This window comes from Saccopteryx bilineata, chromosome 1 (assembly GCF_036850765.1).
Source record: "Saccopteryx bilineata isolate mSacBil1 chromosome 1, mSacBil1_pri_phased_curated, whole genome shotgun sequence".
Taxonomy (NCBI): Eukaryota; Metazoa; Chordata; class Mammalia; order Chiroptera; family Emballonuridae; genus Saccopteryx; species Saccopteryx bilineata.
In genome coordinates this window covers 211,088,615-211,109,733 of record NC_089490.1, presented here as the reverse complement: position 1 = coordinate 211,109,733, position 21,119 = coordinate 211,088,615, and the positions used below count along the sequence as shown (strand labels likewise).

The 21,119-nt window shown below is 45.1% G+C and overlaps 2 protein-coding genes across 7 annotated transcripts in view; one reads left to right on the top strand and one right to left on the bottom strand.

The window, feature by feature from the left end:
• TAF5L (TATA-box binding protein associated factor 5 like) overlaps nucleotides 1-10,887 on the bottom strand; it is a 42,138-nt gene extending 31,251 nt beyond the window's left edge. Inside the window, exon 1 of one of the 3 annotated variants that reach the window (XM_066235021.1) lies at nucleotides 10,689-10,887. The gene's annotated coding sequence lies outside the window, so the exon portion shown is untranslated. Of the gene's footprint in view, nucleotides 1-9,928; nucleotides 10,406-10,428; nucleotides 10,556-10,688 lie in introns of those variants that run through there. The other 2 variants (XM_066235028.1, XM_066235037.1) reach the window with 2 other exon arrangements.
• An 81-nt stretch (nucleotides 10,888-10,968) lies between these two features.
• URB2 (URB2 ribosome biogenesis homolog) overlaps nucleotides 10,969-21,119 on the top strand; it is a 28,881-nt gene continuing 18,730 nt past the window's right edge. Inside the window, exons 1-4 of one of the 4 annotated variants that reach the window (XM_066234973.1) lie at nucleotides 10,969-11,103; nucleotides 12,892-13,030; nucleotides 15,143-15,319; nucleotides 17,163-20,484. In XM_066234973.1, coding sequence (XP_066091070.1) covers nucleotides 12,905-13,030; nucleotides 15,143-15,319; nucleotides 17,163-20,484 — 3,625 coding nt within the window. In that variant the 5' untranslated portion in view covers nucleotides 10,969-11,103; nucleotides 12,892-12,904. Of the gene's footprint in view, nucleotides 11,290-12,891; nucleotides 13,031-15,142; nucleotides 15,320-17,162; nucleotides 20,485-21,119 lie in introns of all 4 variants that reach the window. The other 3 variants (XM_066235000.1, XM_066234990.1, XM_066234981.1) reach the window with 3 other exon arrangements.

Below are 21,119 nucleotides of genomic sequence, written 5' to 3'. Positions count from 1 at the left end.
GCACAGTTAGAAAAAGCCAGTTTTAAAAGTAGGCAGAATGATGTCAACCCAATTCTCTGAGTTATTAAAAATGGCCATTCTTATTTTAAAAGGGCGGAAGGTCATTTGGAACTTGACTCACCAAGGGCAGATGTAAATGCCTCCAGGGCAAAATCTGGATCCAACATTATTTTATAAACTAGTGAGTTTCCACCAAGCTTTGAGAGTCAATTCAAGAAAATGAGAAGTTGGTAACAACCATTTTCTTTCACAGAGAGTTACCAGGAGACAAAGATTTTAAAGATCATTTGCTCACTACCTAGAGATTTGGTTTATTGGAAAGGACATCAAATAAAAGACACTCCCCTGTCTCCTGACCAGGCAGTGTCACAGTGGATAGAGCATCGGACTGGGATGCGGGAGGACCCAGGTTTGAACCCCGAGGTCACCGGTTTGAGCATGGGCTCATCTGGTTTGAGCAAGGCTCACCAGTTTGAGCCCAATGTCACAGGCTTGAGTAAGGGGTTACTCAGTCTGCTGTAGATCCTAGTCGGGGCACATATGAGAAAGCAATCAATGAACAACTAAGGTGCAGCAATGAAGAATTGATGCTTCTCATCTCTCTCCCTTCTGGTCTGTCTGTTCCTATCTGTCTCTGACACACTCCCGCGCGTGCGCATACACACACGTGCAAACACACGCACACACACACACACAGAGACACTCCTCAATCTCACTGGAAGGAACCTAACTACGAGTGGACATCAAAGACTCTAGAGAAGCCATTGACACCAGAGCTCAACAGCTATTCCAAGACATCAACAAGGACAGTACTCTGACAGAGTGCTACTGAACTCAGAACCCCTTTTGTTTGTCTCTACTTGTTTGCAAATGATTTTAGCCATAATGGTATATTTGTCCTTTAGGTTTTTCTATATAGTCCAACTATTTACCCTTATCATGGCTTATGTAAATGTAATACTACATGCTAAATACAGAAAAATGAGCTAGAAGGCAAAACCAGATCATGACAGTTCACTGGTTAGAAGTAATTCAGAGCCCCCCCCCCCCCCCCCCCGCCCACCCTAGTGAAAGCTGTAAGACCTGACTGCATTCCACTATCTGCCCTCCCCATTTTGGGAAAATTCAGCCTCAGCTCAGATCCTTATGGCTACAGTATTGCCCCACATCCCTGTGGCCACCAGGGTGTGTCTTAGGAAAGAGCCTTCTAAATGTTGTGAGACCACACTACCTGACCAAAATGTTGGTCACTGATGCGGGTTTTCAGGTTGATTAATAACCAAAATAGGCACCTATGGATAGAAAAACATAAAGGGCTTATATAGAAAGTAACCTTACGGGAAAATAGGCACCTATGGATAGAAAAACATAAAGGGCTTATATAGAAAGTAACCTTACGGGAGATTGGGTCATAAATTCCTAACTGGGCAGGTCATGGTAGGTTGTCATGCATCAGGCCCAGAACTTCTTTAGTGAAAAGTTTTAAACCAGTTCTGTCCATTGTTCTTGTGCATCTAGGTTAACACACCTCTGAAATATCAGAAGTAATATCCCTTTAAGGGGTATTAACCCTCTAGAGGGCACATAACAAGTTAACCTTGTTAACTAGCCTGTAATTCCATCCCTGCCTTGCTTTCTCCCACTTCCATGTAAATCTTCCTTAGTTCCTTCCTTAATTTCAAATGCATAAAAGCCGCCACAAAACTGTTATTCTTTTTTTTTTTTTTTTTTTCCTGAAGCTGGAAACAGGGAGAGACAGTCAGACAGACTCCCGCATGCGCCCGACCGGGATCCACCCAGCACGCCCACCAGGGGCGAAGCTCTGCCCACCAGGGGGCGATGCTCTGCCCCTCTGGGGCATCACTCTGCAGCGACCAGAGCCACTCTAGTGCCTGGGGCAGAGGCCAAAGAGGCATCCCCAGCGGCGGGGCCATCTTTGCTCCAATGGAGCCTTGGCTGTGGGAAGGGAAGAGAGAGACAGAGAGGAAGGAGGGGGTGGGGGGTGGAGAAGCAAATGGGTGCTTCTCCTATGTGCCCTGGCCGGGAATCAAACCCAGGTCCCCTGCATGCCAGGCCGAAGCTCTACCGCTGAGTCAACCGGCCAGGGCCAAAACTTATTCTTTGGAGCATTTGAGATCTTGTTCCCCCAGCATGTGTTGTAGGTTTGCTCAAATAAATTCTTATAAAAATCCCCCCTCAAAAAATTAAAAGAATTCTGCAGAGAAGTCAGTTCCCTTCCTCCAACTTATTTTTATAGTACTAATATCCATAAATGGACACATTAAAGAAAACCCTCCTTAAAATAGATCTGCCTTTTGAGACTCAGACATGAGACTAACACTGCAATTTCAACTGCAGTGTTAGCTTGCAGGAGCAAAGATGGCCCCGCCGCTGGGGATGCCTCTTTGGCCTCTGCCCCAGGCACTAGAGTGGCTCTGGTCGCTGCAGAGTGATGCCCCAGAGGGGCAGAGCATCGCCCCCTGGTGGGCAGAGCTTCGCCCCTGGTGGGCGTGCTGGGTGGATCCCGGTCGGGCGCATGCGGGAGTCTGTCTGACTGTCTCTCCCTGTTTCCAGCTTCAGGAAAAAAAAAAAAAAAAAAGAATAACAGCTTAGCTTTTTAATCACAAAAGTCTTTTAAATTTGAGTTTGGATATAAATGTGTCTTTGTTAAAATTTCAGGATTTCTCATAATTTTCAATTTACCTAAATATCGTAACTTTTTTTTTTCTTTTTTTCTTTTTTTCTGAAGCTGGAAACGGGGAGAGACAGTCAGACAGACTCCTGCATGCGCCCAACCGGGATCGACCTGGCACGCCCACCAGGGGCAATGCTCTGCCCACCAGGGGGCGATGCTCTGCCCCTCCGGGGCGTAGCTCTGCCGCGACCAGAGCCACTCTAGTGCCTGGGTCAGAGGCCAAGGAGCCATCCCCAGCACCCAGGCCATCTTTGTTCCAATGGAGCCTTGGCTGCGGGAGGGGAAGAGAGAGACAGAGAGGAAGGGGGGGGGGGTGGAAAAGCAAATGGGCGCTTCTCCTATGTACCCTGGCCGGGAATCAAACCCGGGTCCCCCGCACGCCAGGCCGACGCTCTACCGCTGAGCCAACCGGCCAGGGCCAATATCGTAACTTTTAAAGATAAAAATAGATGATCACATACCTTTTCTCTCTGTCATATTATTAGTATTTAAACTGAGGATTCTGACATAATATGTATCTCTTTCTCATATGCCAATAGTTGTCCACTGTTTAATACTTCAACAATGTTGCCATATAAAATCAGGACATGATTATTTTCCTGTTTCATAGTAACAACTGTGCAGGAAGAACCTCAGCCACTCTGAATGTTTATCTACATATATATATAGGGATGCAAACACACATGGAAACCAGGCACACTTTTAATATGATGCAAATATGGGACCGCAGCTGAGTAACCCTTCCCTCTTCACTGCATCCTAACCCCACCTGCTTATGTTTAAATGTACATGATACATGGTTGGTGGACGGGTGTTTGGAGAAATGCCTCCATCCCACTACCTCAAAGACTAAGTACTACACAATTCCCTGAAATGCCAATAGAGTACTATATGGACAGCACCTGCCAGATAAGAAGTGGCAACTCTGAGCACAGATGGGTTTAAAATCAATCCAGCACATTCACCACCACTATCCTCAAATCAGCAGCCTATCTGAATATACTGACAGGTAGCTAGGTTTTTGTTGTTTATTGTTTAAAAACAGATTAAAACTATTTTGTATTTATTGTTAAATGAGATGTCATGTAAAGTGCCAATCACTCACTCTGATATTAGTTCTTTACTTTTTTTTTTTTTTTTTTTTTTTGCATTTTTCTGAAGCTGGAAACAGGGAGAGACAGTCAGACAGACTCCCGCATGCGCCCGACCGGGATCCACCCGGCACGCCCACCAGGGGGCGACGCTCTGCCCACCAGGGGGCGATGCTCTGCCCATCCTGGGCGTCGCCATGTTGCGACCCTCCTGGGCGTCGCCATGTTGCGACCAGAGCCACTCTAGCGCCTGGGGCAGAGGCCACAGAGCCATCCCCAGCGCCCGGGCCATCTTTGCTCCAATGGAGCCTTGGCTGCGGGAGGGGAAGAGAGAGACAGAGAGGAAGGCGCGGCAGAGGGGTGGAGAAGCAAATGGGCACTTCTCCTATGTGCCCTGGCCGGGAATCGAACCCGGGTCCTCCGCACGCTAGGCCGACGCTCTACCGCTGAGCCAACCGGCCAGGGCAGTTCTTTACTTTTTATTTGTTGCAGTCTGAATGGTTGAAGTAGGTATCAAAAAGGTCATTCTGAGTAGGACCTAAAAGTCTAACCTTTTCCATTAATCATGATAAAGTGTATTTAATTAGCTTCGTGAAAATATAAATCATAGAGAAAAAATAAATGAGCCATACCACTCTTAGCTTCAGTCATACCTTAAGTGATTTTAAAATGATGATGGCCTTTTATATTCAGTTTTTGCTCAGATACAGAATGACATGGATATATCTGTCCTAAGGTATAAATGACACAAGAATAATGCTCAAAGTTGGGGGCTCAGGATGCAACTGAAGATGTTTTTATTTTGTTTCTTGTTTTTGGCGGAGGTGGTGGGGGAGAAAAAGGGGAAACAGAAATCATACAAACAGGCAGCCAGATACCACTAGAAACTGATTTCCTCCAACATCAGCTGGGACCTCTGTGACATCCCAGAAGTAAAGACTGCTTTCCAACTACTTTCTTTCCCTACAGCCCCCACTCCAGCAATTCCAAACCTGCACTTGTCCCCTTACCCAGCCAGCTGACCCTGTCTCCTACCTCAGTGGGCTATTTACTAAGACTTGAGATTCCTCAAATCTTGCCAAATCTAATAGTCACATGTCCACATTATCCTACATGCCTCCTTTCTCGAAACTCCCTCTCTCAGTCGCACCCCCTTGCAAGCATGTCTTCTGTGCCCCCCCCCTCTAATTCTTGGTCTGGTTCTCATTCCTCACATTCCCTACATCATTGCACTACTCACCCACAACGTACAGTCTCTAGTCAGATTGCCTTCCTGAGCTCAAGTCTAAAAGACATTTCTACCTGGATGCCGCATACATCTTGGAATTCAATGTGCTCAGATTTATGCTTCTTTAAAACCTTTTCCTGCTTGTAGTTGTCCTTTGGTGCTGTCATCTACCACTAAAGCCAAAAAAAGTCATCATCTTATGACTCTTTCTCTCTAAGAGGCCACCGACTCCTATTCTACACAGGATTCCCTGTTGGAGTCATTGCTGCTTCCCTATCGTCACTGCTACTGTTCTGACAGAACAAGTCACTTCTCAGCTGGGCAGCCCCACCTCAAACCACCCTTTAGAACAGGGGTCAGGAATCTTTTTGGCTGAGAGAGCCATGAACGCCACATATTTTAAAGTGTAATTCCATGAGAGCCATACAAGGACCCGTGTACGTTAGGCATTATCCAATAAAAATTTGGTGTTGTCCTGGAGGACAGCTGTGATTGGCTCCAGCCACCTACGACCATGAATACGAATGGTAGGAAATGAATGGATTGTAATACATGAGAATGTTTTATATTTTTACCGTTATTATTTTTTTTTATTAAAGATTTGTCTGCGAGCCAGATGCAGCCATCAAAAGAGCCACATCTGGCTTGCGAGCCATAGGTTCCTGACCCCTGCTTTAGACTGTAGCCCGAGTAAAAGACAGATCTGATTAGGCTAGTCCTAAGCTTGAACTCTACCCTCCAGCCGTGATGCAGGCCACCCATCCCCTGCCATCACTGGCCCATAGCTGCCCAGACAGATGGAGAGCTCCCTGGGACAGTGTTTGTCTCACCTTTGAAACTCACATTGAAAATAATGTGAGGGTTGTCTAGCTTTTGTTTGGAACTGACAATTTAATGTCATGATTTGTCTAGATTTTTATGAATCAAAAAGGCATACATATTTGATTCCTACAGTAATACTGTTTTATGGCACAGAAAAGTTATTTCTAGACAAAATTTCATTAACTTGAAAGAGTACGGGATGATCTACAAAATGGACATGTACAAATACCACATTTCTGACTTCATAGAGAAAACATCCATGTTTGCTTTATTTGCAAACACCACTATAAACAGAAAAAGAGAGGATATTTTACTCTCAGAGAAAAAGGGAGGATATGTCTTTTTGTGTTTATCATTCTCCCTGAAACTGAATTCAAATGCAGCAAGTGAGGATTCAGAGATGCTCTAATGACACTACAGTGTGTGTGTGTGTGTGTGTGTGTGTGTGTATGAGAGAGTGGAATGACCTTCAGTTTTTCATAGTACTGTACAATGAGACTTTCTGCAATGACAAAACTGTTCTAGATCTACACTGTTCAGTGTGTAGCCACCAGTCACAAACTGCTATTGCAACTGAGGCACTGAATTTTAAATTTTAATTAAACTAAATTAAGTAACCACATGTGGCTCATGGTTACTGTATTGGACAACACAGTTCAGCACCTTAGCTTACAAATGTTAATTCACAAGTTTTGCAAAACACTTCTGATTACTAAATTACCAAAACTCCAAATTCTAATACTTTGTAAGTAAAAAACTATCTTTTATTTATTTATTAAAGATTTTATTTATTGACTTTAGAGAGAAGAGAGAGACAGACAGACAGAAGGTGGGGTGGCAGAATGGGAAGCATCAACTTGTTGCTTCTTATATGTGCCTTGACCGGGCAAGCCTGGGGTCTCCAACTGATGGCCTCAGCATTCCAGGTTGAATGTCCACTGTGCCACCACAGGTCAGGTAAAAGCTATCTTTTATTATCAACAAACACTGTAAAGTTACTAAGATACAGATACACCTCTCTACATCTTCCCAGATGAATACTTATTAGACTGCTAAACAAAGAACTATTGAGTGGAAGTTCTCTGAAGCATTTTCTAAATCTTGCCAGTATATATTCTTTAAACCTCTTTAGATTTAAAAAGAGATGGGAAAAGGGAATTTGCTTCAGCAGAGCAATGGAGCAGTAATCTGTGTAAAATGTCCAATGAAAAGGTAAGACCTTACCCTTGCAATGAGAAAATTACAAATTCCTTTAACTTAAAAAAAAACAAACCTCATGGATTGTAGATAATTAGCTAAATGTCTACTTATAATCTTTAATTTATTAATTTACATGTATTTAAAAGTATATTACATAAATATTAATCCCTTATATAAGGAATATTATCATGAAACAATTTTACTCTAACTAACCACCACCTTCAACATCAATGTCTGTGGTCCTTTGAGCCACTCTGGAATCCTTTTTTTTTTTTTTCCCCCGCATGCCCCGGACCGGGATCCACCCGGCACGCCCACCAGGGGCGATGCTCTGCCCACTAGGGGGCAATGCTCTGCCCCTCCGGGGCGTCGCTCTGCCGGGACCAGAGCCAATCTAGCGCCTGGGGCAGAGGCCAAGGAGCCATCCCCAGTGCCCGGGCCATCTTTGCTCCAATGGAGCCTTGGCTGCGGGAGGGGAAGAGAGAGACAGAGAGGAAGGAGGGGGGGGTGGAGAAGCAAATGGGCGCTTCTCCTATGTGCCCTGGCCGGGAATCGAACCCGGGTCCCCCGCACGCCAGGCCGACGCTCTACCGCTGAGCCAACCGGCCAGGGCGCCACTCTGGAATCTTTAGATTCCATTTTCCAGAGTACATCATCTCTGCTTCTACCAAATCAGCTATGACAGAGCATTGCTTGAATCCATATATGATGCCCTCAATAGAAATCTCAACCCAGCCAGCAATACCCCTTCAGGTGGGCATAGCTTTTTTCATTTATCACAAACTTTATCGATTGATTGTATACATACTCAATCAGGCATAGACTGAGGTTATTTGAGTCCAGTATGTATTTCCCAAAGAGCATCTTGTTGTTGGAGATACAGTAATTGAGAAGTGTCTTGTAATAGGAGAGACTTGAATACGTAGTGACACCCTCTTTTCAAAGGGGTAACTGTCTTCTAATCAGGCATATATAGTGTACACATGAAGATAATTTTTAAGAGGGAAGGCTGCCTGGAATGAGCTAAGTTCCTTCACGCCTCCCATAAGTGCTCTCTAGGCTTCCATATTTGGATTAGAATGTCTCTGCTAAGCCATCCTTTTCCGTAAGAAGTCAGGCAGACACAAAGCTGCCAGGACAAGTGGATGAGCCTTCTCTACTTTCAACCCAATCTCATACAACTGCAGATACTCTTTTTCCAGAAAGATAATCTGATGTGATCTGTGCTCATCTTCAAAATGTTCTATTGCTTCCATTAGTGTGGAGAGTAAAAAAACACACCCCTCAATCTCCACTCTGTCATTTCAAGGCTACTCTGATCCACCTTTATTAACCTAACTGGTGGTTACCACCCCGCCTTCTCACTTCAGGGATTTGGTCAGGCTCCTCCTGAAGGCACCCCCATACTGGCACTCCAACCTGGTTTAGCTAAATCCTACTCAGGCTTCACAGCTCAGCCATCTCTTCCTTCCAGAAGCTTCCTTGAGTATGGACCCCTCAACCCACTGAACCCGGGGGCAAACCTTTATGACAGTACTCACCACACCATTGATCTACTTCCTTCATTACCATTACTAATACCTGACACTTGCTGGGTATATACCACTTGTAAAAAACGATTTTAAGTGCCTCTCCTTTACACCTCACAACAACCCTATGAGATAGGTACAATTCTTCAGATAGGAAAGGTGAGGCCCAGAGAAGTGAGACAATGTGCCCAAGGTCCCACAGTGGCTCACTGGGAACTCTGGCCATAGATCTGAGAGCTCTCTTACTCTTTAGTGTTCCACTGCTCAAAGGGTTCTACATTAGATCAGGGCCTTTTGGTGGAAACAATAATGAAGGCTTACCTGATGCTTGTGAAGAGAGTGATCAGAACAGTCACTACCTAAGAAGCTGTCTGCCACATGGAGAGAGGCTGGAAAGTTGACTTCTAGTATTATCCACTGAGCAATGCTGGTTTAACAGGATCCCCAGGACTCCTTTCCAGCTAAAGCTAACTGTCAAAAACAAAACCCCTTCCTTTTCTCCAGAGTTAGCCTTCATAGGTTTGCAAAAATACCCATTCCCCCAAACCCAAAAGTTACTGAGCAGTTAAGTGAGACCTTTACCTAGTTTCAGAGTGAAAGCAGCACACATAAATCTCACATTTAGAGGTAGGAACAACAAAACTATTCCAAAACACTTTGATCTAATTTATTGTTGATCACAAAGAAAAACACTCAAGGCAAACCCATCTTTTGGTTTTCTAGTTTAACACTAATTTTCAAGGCAGAAAGAATTTGTAATTCATAAAGAAAATCAAGTTAGTTTGCTTCACATTTTACACACAAAAAATTTAGGCCTACAAGGAACCTTGAAGGCAGTTTGACAAAAAATAAATTATAATACCTCATAGTTAATATTTATTTACAGAGCACTTCCTGTTTGGCATTTTCATGTACAGTATTCCATTCTTTGGTACCCTTTAATAGCTCCATCTAAGTTATCAGTCATTTCTCTATTCTACCTTAAGAGGAAACTAAGGCTCACATAAGTTACACATAGTAACATAGTTTCTACCTCAGGTCTCTGTAGTTACCAAGCCTCCACTCCATTAAGTTTTTCGGAGTTTAAAGGTGTGAGACAAACTCCCCTTCCTACTCTCATTTTCAAGCAGGGCTGTGACCTAGGCTGGGGAACGCGACAGCGTCATCGTCGTCCCCCCGCCCCCAACTCAGGTATCTGACACACTTGTATCACCTAACAGGAGAAAAACTCTGCCCTTACTGTTCTTCCCAACACTGCACCCAAAAATGATCGTTAACAGGAGGGGCCATTCCAAGATTTCAGTCAGCAAGGTCTGAGTTTAGTTCACTGAAGACGAGCGCCGCGTGGGGCTGGCAGACTTACCTATTGATCCTAGAATCACACATGCTGCGAGATCCGCATTATAAGAACACTTCTTACATCTGATAGAACTGCATCAAGCTCTCCTGCGCTGCACTTCCGCTAAGTCTAACATTGACACCCCTATTCTAACCATCAACTCACTTCGGACCAACGCCTCACCTAATTCAGGTCCAAAAGCCTCGGAGCTCTGCGAATGCCACCTAAGCGCCCAATTCTTCCAGGGCTGTCATGAGTTAAACCCCCTGAAAGGCCACCTTGCAGGCAGCTCTTCTCCAGCAACAACTACTCTAACTCGCGATCTCCCCTGTCACAAGCCGAGGTCGATCTCACATCCATCCGCCCCCCATCACCATGTGCGAAGTTTAATCTTGAGTTCGGGCCAAAGACGTTTCCTTTTCCCTTAAATGAAAAAGAGCTCTGGACGGACGCCCCGGCCCGGCTGCCCAGCGCTCAGGACCCCTTCCCGGAGGGCGCCCCGAAGCCGCCCCGGCAGGACCCACCGCGAGCAGGAACGTGGTGCCCCTCCAGGTGGAGCCGCTGACTGCAGGCCACGCCGCCCGCGGGCGCCCGGGACTCGCAGGCCGAGGGCGGAGGCGCGGCCACAGCGCCCGCGCACAGCTAGCCCAGCCCGCCCCGCCCCCACCGCCCCGCCGGCGGGAGCTGCGAGCGCGCGCCCCGCCTAGGCCTCGCAGCGCGCCGCCGCCCGCGCGCCCTCCCTCCCTCGCTCCCGGCCCCCGCCGCCCGCGCGCCCCGCACTTACTGAACATCCCAGGCGGCTCCGGCTCCTCCCGCCGCCGCCGCCTCCGGGATCGGGTTGCTTCCGCCTCCGTCGTCTCTGCTGCAGGGTCTAGCTCCGACGGCCGATTCAGCCGGGCCCCCGCGCCCCGCGCCTCGCCACCCCCGCCGCGGCTCTGGGCGGCCGCCCCATGACTGACTGACACGGAGTGGGCCGCGGGCTGGGCCGCTCGGGCCTCCAACGCGCAACCTTCTCCACCAATGGGCGAGGCGCCTCGGCGCTCTGCTGGCGATGCCTGGCGTGCGCGCCGCCCCGCCCCGCCGCCGTCGGGCGGAAGGAGCGCGGGGGCCGGTCCCACGTGGTGGGCAGCCTGGGAGCCCGGACCATCGCCGCCGTGCTTGGCTCTCGCCCGCGGACCGTGTCCCGGCCAGGCCTCGAGGTGAGCTCCCTACGTGGGGACTGCCTTCCGTCTTCGCCCGTAGCGGGGGCCAGACGTGAGCCCCTTACCTGGGGACCGCCTACAGGTTGATCCCCTACCCGGGGTCGACCTGGAGGTGAGCACCTAACGTAGTACAGCCCTCCGCCCCGCCCCCGCCCGCGGCCCCCTACCCGGCGTGGACTCGAGGTGAGCTGGTTACCTGGCGGCTACCGTCCGCCCCGGTCTCGGCCTCTCCTTCAGTTACTCGCTGGGCGAGAGCTCGCTGGGCTCACAACCTTAGCGAGATTTAGAGTAGCCTCGCGCAAGCAGCTTTTGCGTGGGAAATAACGGGGCTTTGCTGTCACACTGGGCTGTTCACACTCCTTGTAAGAAGACCACTTGAGAGAACCCAGAGTGGAACGTTCATAAACTCCGGGTGGATACCTGGGGCATCTTTGTAGCCAGTTCTGCAAACACTTTTAAAGTACTTTGTAGCTCTGGCGATAGCTGCGAACATATTGAACTTAGACTAAGTAACTTTTGTTAGGTATTGGACATTTTAACAAAGCAGGAAAATGACAGCTCTCCATTGTTTTTGTTCTCCGTGCTAGATAGAGTGAAGGAAACCGTGCTGAGTGTGTCCGTCACTCGGTGTTTGCTCATTCGTTATGTAGTCAGTCACCTGTGTGGGTGTGTGGGGGGTGGGGGTAAGTTCTGAAGGTAGATCTATAGAATTTCAAGCCCTCATAGATTTAAAAAAAAAAAGTGGCCCAGCAGCAATTTTTTTTTTTTTTTTTTTTAGTTTTGACAGTTTTATTTTAGAATCATGGGATTGCGGGTATTCTTTTGGTATTTCCATTGTTTCATTTTGTTTATTATTTATAATCATTTTATTTCAGTATTTAGTATCATGAAAAATTTTCTCTTTTAAAGAACTGACTTGTGTACTTTCATATAATTAAAATGGCTTAACCAAATATATTTTCCCTTTTTATGACTTTTAGGAAACTCACAGCTACATTTACCTTAGTTAGGTAGCATAGCTGGTTGGTGTGTTTGCTTTCCTTTTTTGTTCATAATTTTATTGTATTTTCTATTTACAGTGTTAATTGTGTAGCTATATTTTGTAGTCCTTTTGGAAGCAGTGTGTCTTTGTAAATTTATACATTAATAAAGTTACAGTGGGAAGTTACTGTTGCAGCTGAAATAACAGTACTCTCATTGTGACTGGGTTTGTGCTATATTTCCTTTTCACTTGGAGGAATATTACTTTCTCTAAATACTTCTTATTTAATTCTTTGAACTGCTTAACAAACCTGTTGCTAATACATAGTTCATGTATATTTTAGGAGATTTGTACAAAATATAACTTTTTCAACCTAAAACCATGTGTGAATGAATCTTTTTTTGCAAGTAATTTGAACACTTTGGGTTTTGTCCAGTTGAATTCTGCACACTCACCTTTAAGGATGTGAGTTCAATCACAGCAGGAACACTCCTGAATTTCCCCCAGAAAATTTTTGGGCCCCAGCAACTTATGTATAGAGTTATTTATGCCCAACAGTTCTGCTGATTTTTTTAATTCATTAAAGGAAAATATACACACATATATTATGTAGATAATAAGATGTGTAATGTATAAAAAGGACTTCAAAAATGTCCTTCTCCAGAGCATTCCCAGCATGTCATCAGTTTGGCTCAAATAAACCTTTATAAAAATTCTCAAAAAAAAAAAGATATGTAACGTTTATTTTTGGTGCTTCTTGACTTTGACCTTAGTATAATTTTTTCCATTGTTTTATATTGTAGATAAAGTGTAGCAATGGCTGCTGTTTATTCTGGCATTTCCCTTAAGCTTAAAAGCAAGATAACTTCCTGGGAAGATAAACTAAAGCTAGCTCATTTTGTTTGGATTTCCCACCAGTGTGTTCTTCCAAATAAAGAACAAGTAAGTTATATCTGAAACATACATTTTTATAATCTAATATACTTATCACTTATGTATATTGCATGTTGACAGTTAAAATTTTTAAAGGTTAGAGGAAAAGTTTGGGAAGGAAACATGGTTGAAAGTTAATGTCTGAAAAACAATAAGTCAGGTAGATGTTTCATTAACAAACTTTTTCTGTTGCAAAACCTCCATTAGTGTCCCTTTTATATTTAGAAACCTCTCTTATATTCCAAATTAAGTATATATACATCAGTAAAAAATTGGAAATTAGATTACAAAAGTTAAGTTCTGATTGTATTGGCAGCTCCATTTGTTTTTAAATCCAGAGTGACACTCCATATGCTTGCTTATTGAAGCTTTGTTAAATATCTTTGCAATTTGGTGAATCAAAGGTTGAGAAGTAGCGAAGCGTTAGTATTGTATTAAGCCATTCTAGAAATGGATTAGGGACCAAAAAAGACAATGCTCTTTGCTATCATTTCTCAGTCTTATTTGGCTAAGTGTATTTGGATGAGCTCATGAAATTGGGTTTGCCTACAACCCATATGTTAGAGATGTATTAAAGACAACAGCACAAAATGTGTCAAAGATGGATTACATCTGTTATATGACCATGAGGTACAGTATGTAGAACACTAGCACATCTAGTAGTTTTTAAAACTGGCTGCACCTGAGATTCTTGGCAGCTTGACAGTCACCTGGTAAGCTCTGCACAGGGCAAGATGAAAGGGGAAGTTACGGCAGACATTTTTTAAATTTTACTTTTCAATTATAGCTGACATTCCATATTATTTTATATTAGTTTCAGGTGTACATCACAGTGGTTAGACAGTCATCATTTACAAAGTGACCCCCCTGATATTTCAAGTATCCACTTGGCACCATGCATAGTGATTACAACATTATTGACTTTATTTCCTGTGCTGTATTTTATATCCCCATGACTATTCTGTTACTACTAATTTGTACTTCTTAATCCCTTCACCTTTTTCACCCAGTTACCCAGTTCCTCTGCCCCCTCTTCACCCGAACTCCCATCCCCTCTGGCAACCATCAGTTCTCTGTATCTATGAGTCTGTTTCCTCATTTATTTTGTTCTTTAGATTCTGCATGTAAGTGAAATCATATGGCATCTGTCTTTCTCTGTCTGACTTATTTAGCATAATACCCTTCAGCTCATCCATGCTGTTGCAAATGGTAAGATTTCCTTCTTTTTTATGGTCATAGCAGGCAACTTGATCAAGGTCTCCACTCTTCTCCTGATAGGTTATTTCTTTTTAGCATCTGTCACTGTTCATACTATTACTGACAGTTCTGGTATTGAATAAAGAAATGTCACAATAATGGAAATTACACATGCCCATCCCTTTTTTTCATAAAGCACTAGTGCATTATTTATAGAAGAATCTCTCTGCTTTTTAGACGAGGTAAGTGTATTTAGCAGTTACATGGGAAGCCAAAATACAAACCCGTCTTCTAACTTTGCAGTTTTGCTTCATTTTGTGGCTATTCTGAGCAACTATTGTGCTTCTAACACTTGAAACTTAGCATATAACTATATAAAGAAGTTAGAGGACGCTGTTAGAGTTTAACATAAAACTTGCTGTTGGCCTCAGATGAAGACAAAATTGTTTTTATTCTTGGATAATAACATCTTGACAAACCAGACCATTTATGTAACATAATATTGTCAAAGGTGAGTCTTAACCCTTTGAGTAGTTTGAACATTCATGTATGTCCTCGTGCCTCCTGACCATCCAAAATAAAAAGAATTTTATTTTAAAAATGTGTAAGGCAACATTAAAAAAAGGCAAATGTATGTTCTTCTTGTTTCCATTAATTGGTTATCAAACAAACGTGATTTTAAGTTAATAAAACTAACTGGAACTGATTTCATTTTTTTAAAAAACACTCACTTCTGGGGGTCAGCGAGCATGAAAACTCACTACTCAAAGGGTTAAAGGAGCGCTTTCTCCCTGGTAGTTGGATTTATTTGTACATGGAATGTCTCTGTAAATGTTCAGTGTTTTTATTTGTTGGTAAATAAGTTCATTTATATTCAGATTATTTATTTATATTCAAATTATTGATTTATTTTTCCAAATTTAGGTATTACTTGACTGGGCAAGACAGTCATTAGTTGCATTTTATAAGAAGAAGCTTGAACTGAAGGAAGACATTGTTGAAAGGCTTTGGATCTACATAGATAACATTCTGCATAGCAAAAAATTACAGAATTTCATCAAGAATGGAAAGACAATTAACCTTCAGATTTCCCTAGTCAAGGTAATAGTGTCAGGTGTTCACTTAGGCTGTCCTGTATATGTTACATGCATCTTTGTTGATTTCCTCTTAGTGCTGGAGGCTTATTTGTTTTAGGATTAATTGTATGAAGATTTAGAATATTCTAAGGCAGGAGAGAAGAAAAGAGTACAGGTATTTGAATTGTAATGACTATATTACCTGACCTGTGGTGATGCAGTGGATAATGCTAGTTTGAAACCCTGAGCTTGCCCAGTCAACGCCCATATAGGAGTTGATTATTTCTGCTCCTTGCCCCCTTCTTTCTCCTCTCAGAAATGAGTAAATAAAAGTAAAAAAAAAGATATTTACTGAATAAGTATTGTATACTGTACACTGTGTGCTAAGAACTTTGTTAATATTTGAGAAAACCTTCGAGTTATCTTATGGAGTGGTTATTAATTACCTTTTTAATTAGAAAAACTAGCCAGCAAATGATGCAACTTTGTGATTCCCCCCACACACCCTGAACTTTCTTTTGCCCTGAAGAGATAGCAAAGGCCAAAATCAGGATAGGAATTTTCTCAGATTCTTGACTCAAAGTGATTTTGAAGTCTCAGATCAGACTTACGAACTTCATTGTCAAAACTGAGTATTTGGAAATGCTCTGAGAATAGCTAGTAACAATGAAAAGCACTAAGAATGAGCACTTACTGTGTGCCAGGCTCAGAGAGGTTAAATAACTTGCTGAAAGCCACAGCTTGTGAGTGGCCCAAGACTGCCCGACTACAAAGCTGTGCCCTGTACCATCACACTGCCTTGCCCATGTGTGTGCAGGAAGAAGAAGAAACCAGTGAAGGCTGCTAACAGGAATTAAATAGTGCAGCTGCCTGATGGTTTATGTACTTTACTGGTTCTTTAAATTATGTTCTAAATTATATGTCACTTTTTAGAATAATAGACTGGTGACCACTAAAGTGGGTTATTCTGAATGATTCTTTGAGAGAATGGTAAGAAAATCTTTATTTTTTCAAAAGTCATATTCTAATATTTTTGTGTGCATTGTAATTATATAAAATATTAATTCTGTAGTATATGCATTTAGTATGTAGATAAATTACCCTTATTTGGGTATAAATGTGGAGAAAGTGTTACAGGTTAGTTGTGTGATCAGAATAGTATAGCAGTACATTGGCCTTTAAGTATTATGACATTTTTGTTTCAGCTTTTCCAGAGCCAGCAGTTACTTGAATGCAGATAATCACACCTTTCATTGAACTACTGACAACTTAGCACCTAGAATAAATTTGATTCCCAGATTCTGTAAGGCTGGGATCAGGTCACTTAGCCTATGAGTGGATTTTGGAATCTGTCCAACCATCATAATTTCTGGTGTTTATGGATTTCAGAATTTTGAAAGCAGTACAAGAGGGGTTAGCCGTGTAATACACAGTAACTGAAAACATTTCCTTTCCTCTTTGAAGAGTGTCCTTTTCTTTTGGCATTAAAAACAGAAACGGTATAATTGACTACAAAAATATCATTTGAACTGCAGGATCACAACCAAAGGCCGCTGTCCATCAAGCTGTAATATCTAAGCTGAATTGCTAGTTTAGGATCTTTGGAGTTTAAGCCTTATAAAACCCAGCTCTTTAAAAAGGGACAGCAGATTTACAAAGGCACTCCTCTGCATCCTTTTCTGAATTTATATTGGTAGGAGAAGGGTATGTTCAGGAATTGAAACAGGTTCAAGTTCACGTAGATGTGATAATCTGGTATTTCTTATCAAGATGGGGGAAGGAGAGAGTTGATTAATTCTGTTATATTTTTTATATGTATGTGTGAGTTAAGGGTCACTAATGAGTTTTCTTTCTCTCTTAATGCTCAGATCATAAATGAGAGAATAGCTGAGTTCTCACTTTCAGGATCTCAAAGAAACCTCTGTGCTGTGCTCAGCTGCTGCCAGGGCATCCTTTCGATGCCTGCCCTTGCTGTCATCTATACGGCCAGACAGGAGCTGATAGTGGCCTTGCTGAGCCAGCTGTGCTGGTCGGCCTGCAGGCAACCAGAAGGCACTGTGGTGGCCCTGTTATTCAAGGTCATTCATCTGGCCCTTGGCCATTACCTCTTGATCCAACAGCAGCAGGTCACCCCAAGGCGTGCCTTTGGAGAGGTGACTGGGCATCTGCTCCAGCCCTGCTTGGTCCTGAGGCACCTACTCTCAGGGGGCACGTGGATGCAGGCCCGCCAGGGCCAGCTGCAGCAGGCGCTGAGCCGGGACCTTAGGAGTCAGATTGAAGCCATGCTTCGAGGTGGAATCTTTCAGCTCGAGCTGCTCTCATCCTACAAGGAGGAGCTCTTGGACCAGCAGCAGGATGACACAAAGATGGGGGCCATGAAGAATCTTCTAGCGCCCATGGGCACTGTGATTGCTAGGCTGGTAGAGGCTGGCTACTGTGAACCATCCCTGCATGATGCTGTTGTGGCCAGCTCGGTGGCCTTGCTCTACAAGCTCTTTCTGGATTCTTACTTCAAGGAGGGCAATCAGCTTCTCTGCTTCCAGGTGCTCCCCAGGCTGTTTGGCTGCCTGAGGATTTCACGCCTGCAGGAGGAGCAGACGCAAACCCTGTCCACATCGGACTGGACCACAGAACTCCTGGTTGTGGAGCAGCTGTTAAACTCTGTGGCAGACAACATCTACAACATTGCGGCTGATAAGATTCAGCACGGAGAGGTTCAGTTCCGCTTCTTCCGCCGTGTGGCTGAGCTGTTGATAAACCACTCGCAGGCGTCTGTGCCCGCCTGGTTCCGCTGCCTCAAGGTTTTGATGTCTCTGAATCATTTGATCCTGGAGCCAGACCTGGACGACTTGCTGGCTTCAGCTTGGATCGATGCAGACGTAACAGAATTTCGAACTAAAAAGGCCCAGGAGGCCCTTATTCACAGTCTCTTCCAGACGTATATCAAACTTCGACAGGTGCCACAGTTGTTTGAGGAGATTTTGGGGGTGTTGTGTCGTCCAGCAGCCGAGGCGCTGAGGCAGCCATTGCTGGCCGCAGGCCTCTCCACAGTCCTCTGTGAGTGCCTTGTGGAGTTGCCTCCAAGTCAGGTCTTGGACACATGGTCCCTTGTGCTGGACAAGTTCCAGTCTCTGGTCCTGCCTTATTTGTGGGGTGATTATGACATGGCCCTGAAGTCATTGTCGCTGAGCTCACTGCTGCATTGCATCATGTTCAACATGAGGAGCCTGGACAACAGCACACCTCTGCCCATCGTCAGGCGAATGCAGGGCACGATGGAGAGGATGCTCCGAGAACTCATGAAGCCCTTGCTGGACCTTCTCCTGGATCCCCGGAGCCCAGAGCTGGAGCTGTGGCTGCAGAAGGTCAGCGATTCTGCACTGCTGCTCTCTCACACCTGGGCCCAGGTTGACACCATGCTCAGGTTAAACTGTAGTCAATATCACACCATGTCTGGACCCCTTACAGGCATTGCCCTGGAGATCTCAGACCTCCCTTTATTGCTCCCAGGTGTAGAAACACACCATTGGAAGAAGATAGAAAAGACTGCAGCTCAGTTCAACTCTCTTGGCAGGTATTGTTTAGAACAGCTCTACCTGCAGAAGATGAAAAGGACTTTAATGCAAACTAGTTCCCAGTCTGAAGAAGCCCTCTGTGCTCTGAGGGACGATGCTGCCCATGTTCTTGGTTCTGGCAGAGCAAGATTGACTCAGGGGATAACTGCTTCCTGGGATGGCCAAGTTGGGACAGTAAGCGCAGTCACATACCCTATAGCACACTGGCACTTGATTGTGTCGAATCTCACAATCTTACTATCCTATCTTTGTCCAGATGATGTGACATACCTGGCCGATGTCATGCTGAGAACTTTGCCAGTGAACAAAGCCCAGGAAGACTCAGCAGAAGAAGAGCCAAACACCACACTTGAAAAAATATCCGAGGCCATGCTTCACAGTCCTCTCTTTCCAGAGTTGCAGTCCCTTCACTCCGCTTTCCTGCTGGGCATCGCTAAGCAGTGCGCTAGCATCCTGTGTGCCGGTGCCCAGAGTGACCCCTGTCTTCTCAGTCAGAAGTTGCCCTGGCTTTTTGAAAAGGACCTCATGGATATGGCTCATTGGGAAAACGGATTTGCCAAAGTCAGCCGTGAAGGTCCAGAACCAAGAGGAGAAATTGCCCAGAACTTACTGTCCTTGGTCAAGAGTGACTTCCCCATTCAGTTGCAGGGAGAGCAGTTAGAGTGTATCCTGGGGCTTTTGAAAGTCATGTCTGCCCTGCAGCTGGACAGCCTCTGGGTTCCTCACCACGTGCACTGTTTCCTTCTGTTACTGTCCACGGCCATCACCAGGTTGGGAGGCTCTTGCTCCTCCTCACTGACCCTGAAATTTCTGATGACTTGCTGCCGGCTGCTCGGTTACCTGCAAAGAGGGAAAAGCGCCCACTCAGTGCTCAGGGTTGTGTATGCCAGTGATATTTTTGAAATCATACTGACCTCCTTGTTCAAAGTCAGTAGTGGCTTTCTGATCGATAGGGATGACCCCTCTTGGTTGGAATTCCTCCAAGTGATGGGGACATTCTTAGAACAGCTGATGCAGATGGTTGTCCAGATGAAGCTCAGCTTGGTGCTCAACTTTGGGAAAATCGTCGCGTTCCTTTCAACGTGCCAAGTGGACGCTGGTGCAGCTTCAGGAAGACGGTTGAAAAATCAGAATCCTCTGGGCTGGCAGCTCCTTCTGGTGTCCTTAACCAAGTTGTGCCAAGTCCTAGGGCCTTTGGTCAAAAAGCGGAAGCAGCAGCAGCACGAGGGCCCCACCGCCCTGCGGGGGCTGCTGCAGCAGGCTGTGCTCCAGATGGGCACCTTGCTCCAGACAGATGCGGCTTGCGGGGCCTGGCGCCTCTCCTCCGCCTTCATCTTGGCGGTCAGCACGCTCTTGGAAGCGGATGTGGGCCAGCAGGGCAGGCACAGGGGGGCAGAGATCTCTCCAGGGGTGGACGAAGTGCTCTCCCACCCTGCCCTCTACCAGAGCGTTTACTCTCAAGTACTGTCCGAGCTGCCAGCTCTGGCAGGAAGCTCTCAGTCTCTCCAGGCAGCTGTGCGGTTTTTAACTCTCTTCCTTTTAGCCCCAGAACTACATTCCAAGGAGGAGTCTGTATTTACTTCCATGTTTCATTCTGTGAGGAAAGTTCTTGCAGGTAAGTCTTCTCTCAAGCTAATTCTGTACTCTAGGGCTTTCGGTAAAAGCTAGTGAACCGGCCCACAAACTGAGTTGCAGCCTCTCCCCATTAGGAACAGGTGTGCATTTCAGAGGTGCAACACGTGAGCCGTGAGGATACCTCTCCCCAGCCCTCCCTGGGCATTCCAGGGCAGTGTGGGTGTTCCTGCACAGGTCATCCGTGGCCCCCACACTTTTCAGTGTCTCACACAGTAGCCTTTGAGGTGTGTTGTGTAGCACCTGAGTTTTTCACTTATTTTTGCAGATGGTTCTAGTTTATAGGTTTGAAATCTCCACTTCTCTTTTCCAGCTTTTATCTGTCCTGGCCCTGGGTAGTCAACACAGATCATTCCGTTCATATTAGTGGGCTCTTTGTATCAGCTCCTCAGTGCCAGCAATTGCCTTAAGAAATGTACAAAATCTGCTAACTTTTGATAAGTGACAATGACTTGATTCATAGGGAATCCCATAAAATTCCTTAGGGGCTGGGCTTCAGCCCCCTAGGTTTCAGTGTGGTGCTGGCCATCATCAGCTGATTGGCTCAGACTGTGACATTATTGCGGTGTTTTAGTGGGATGTCCCGGGACCGCACAGCCAGCCAGTGTCTTCATGTAC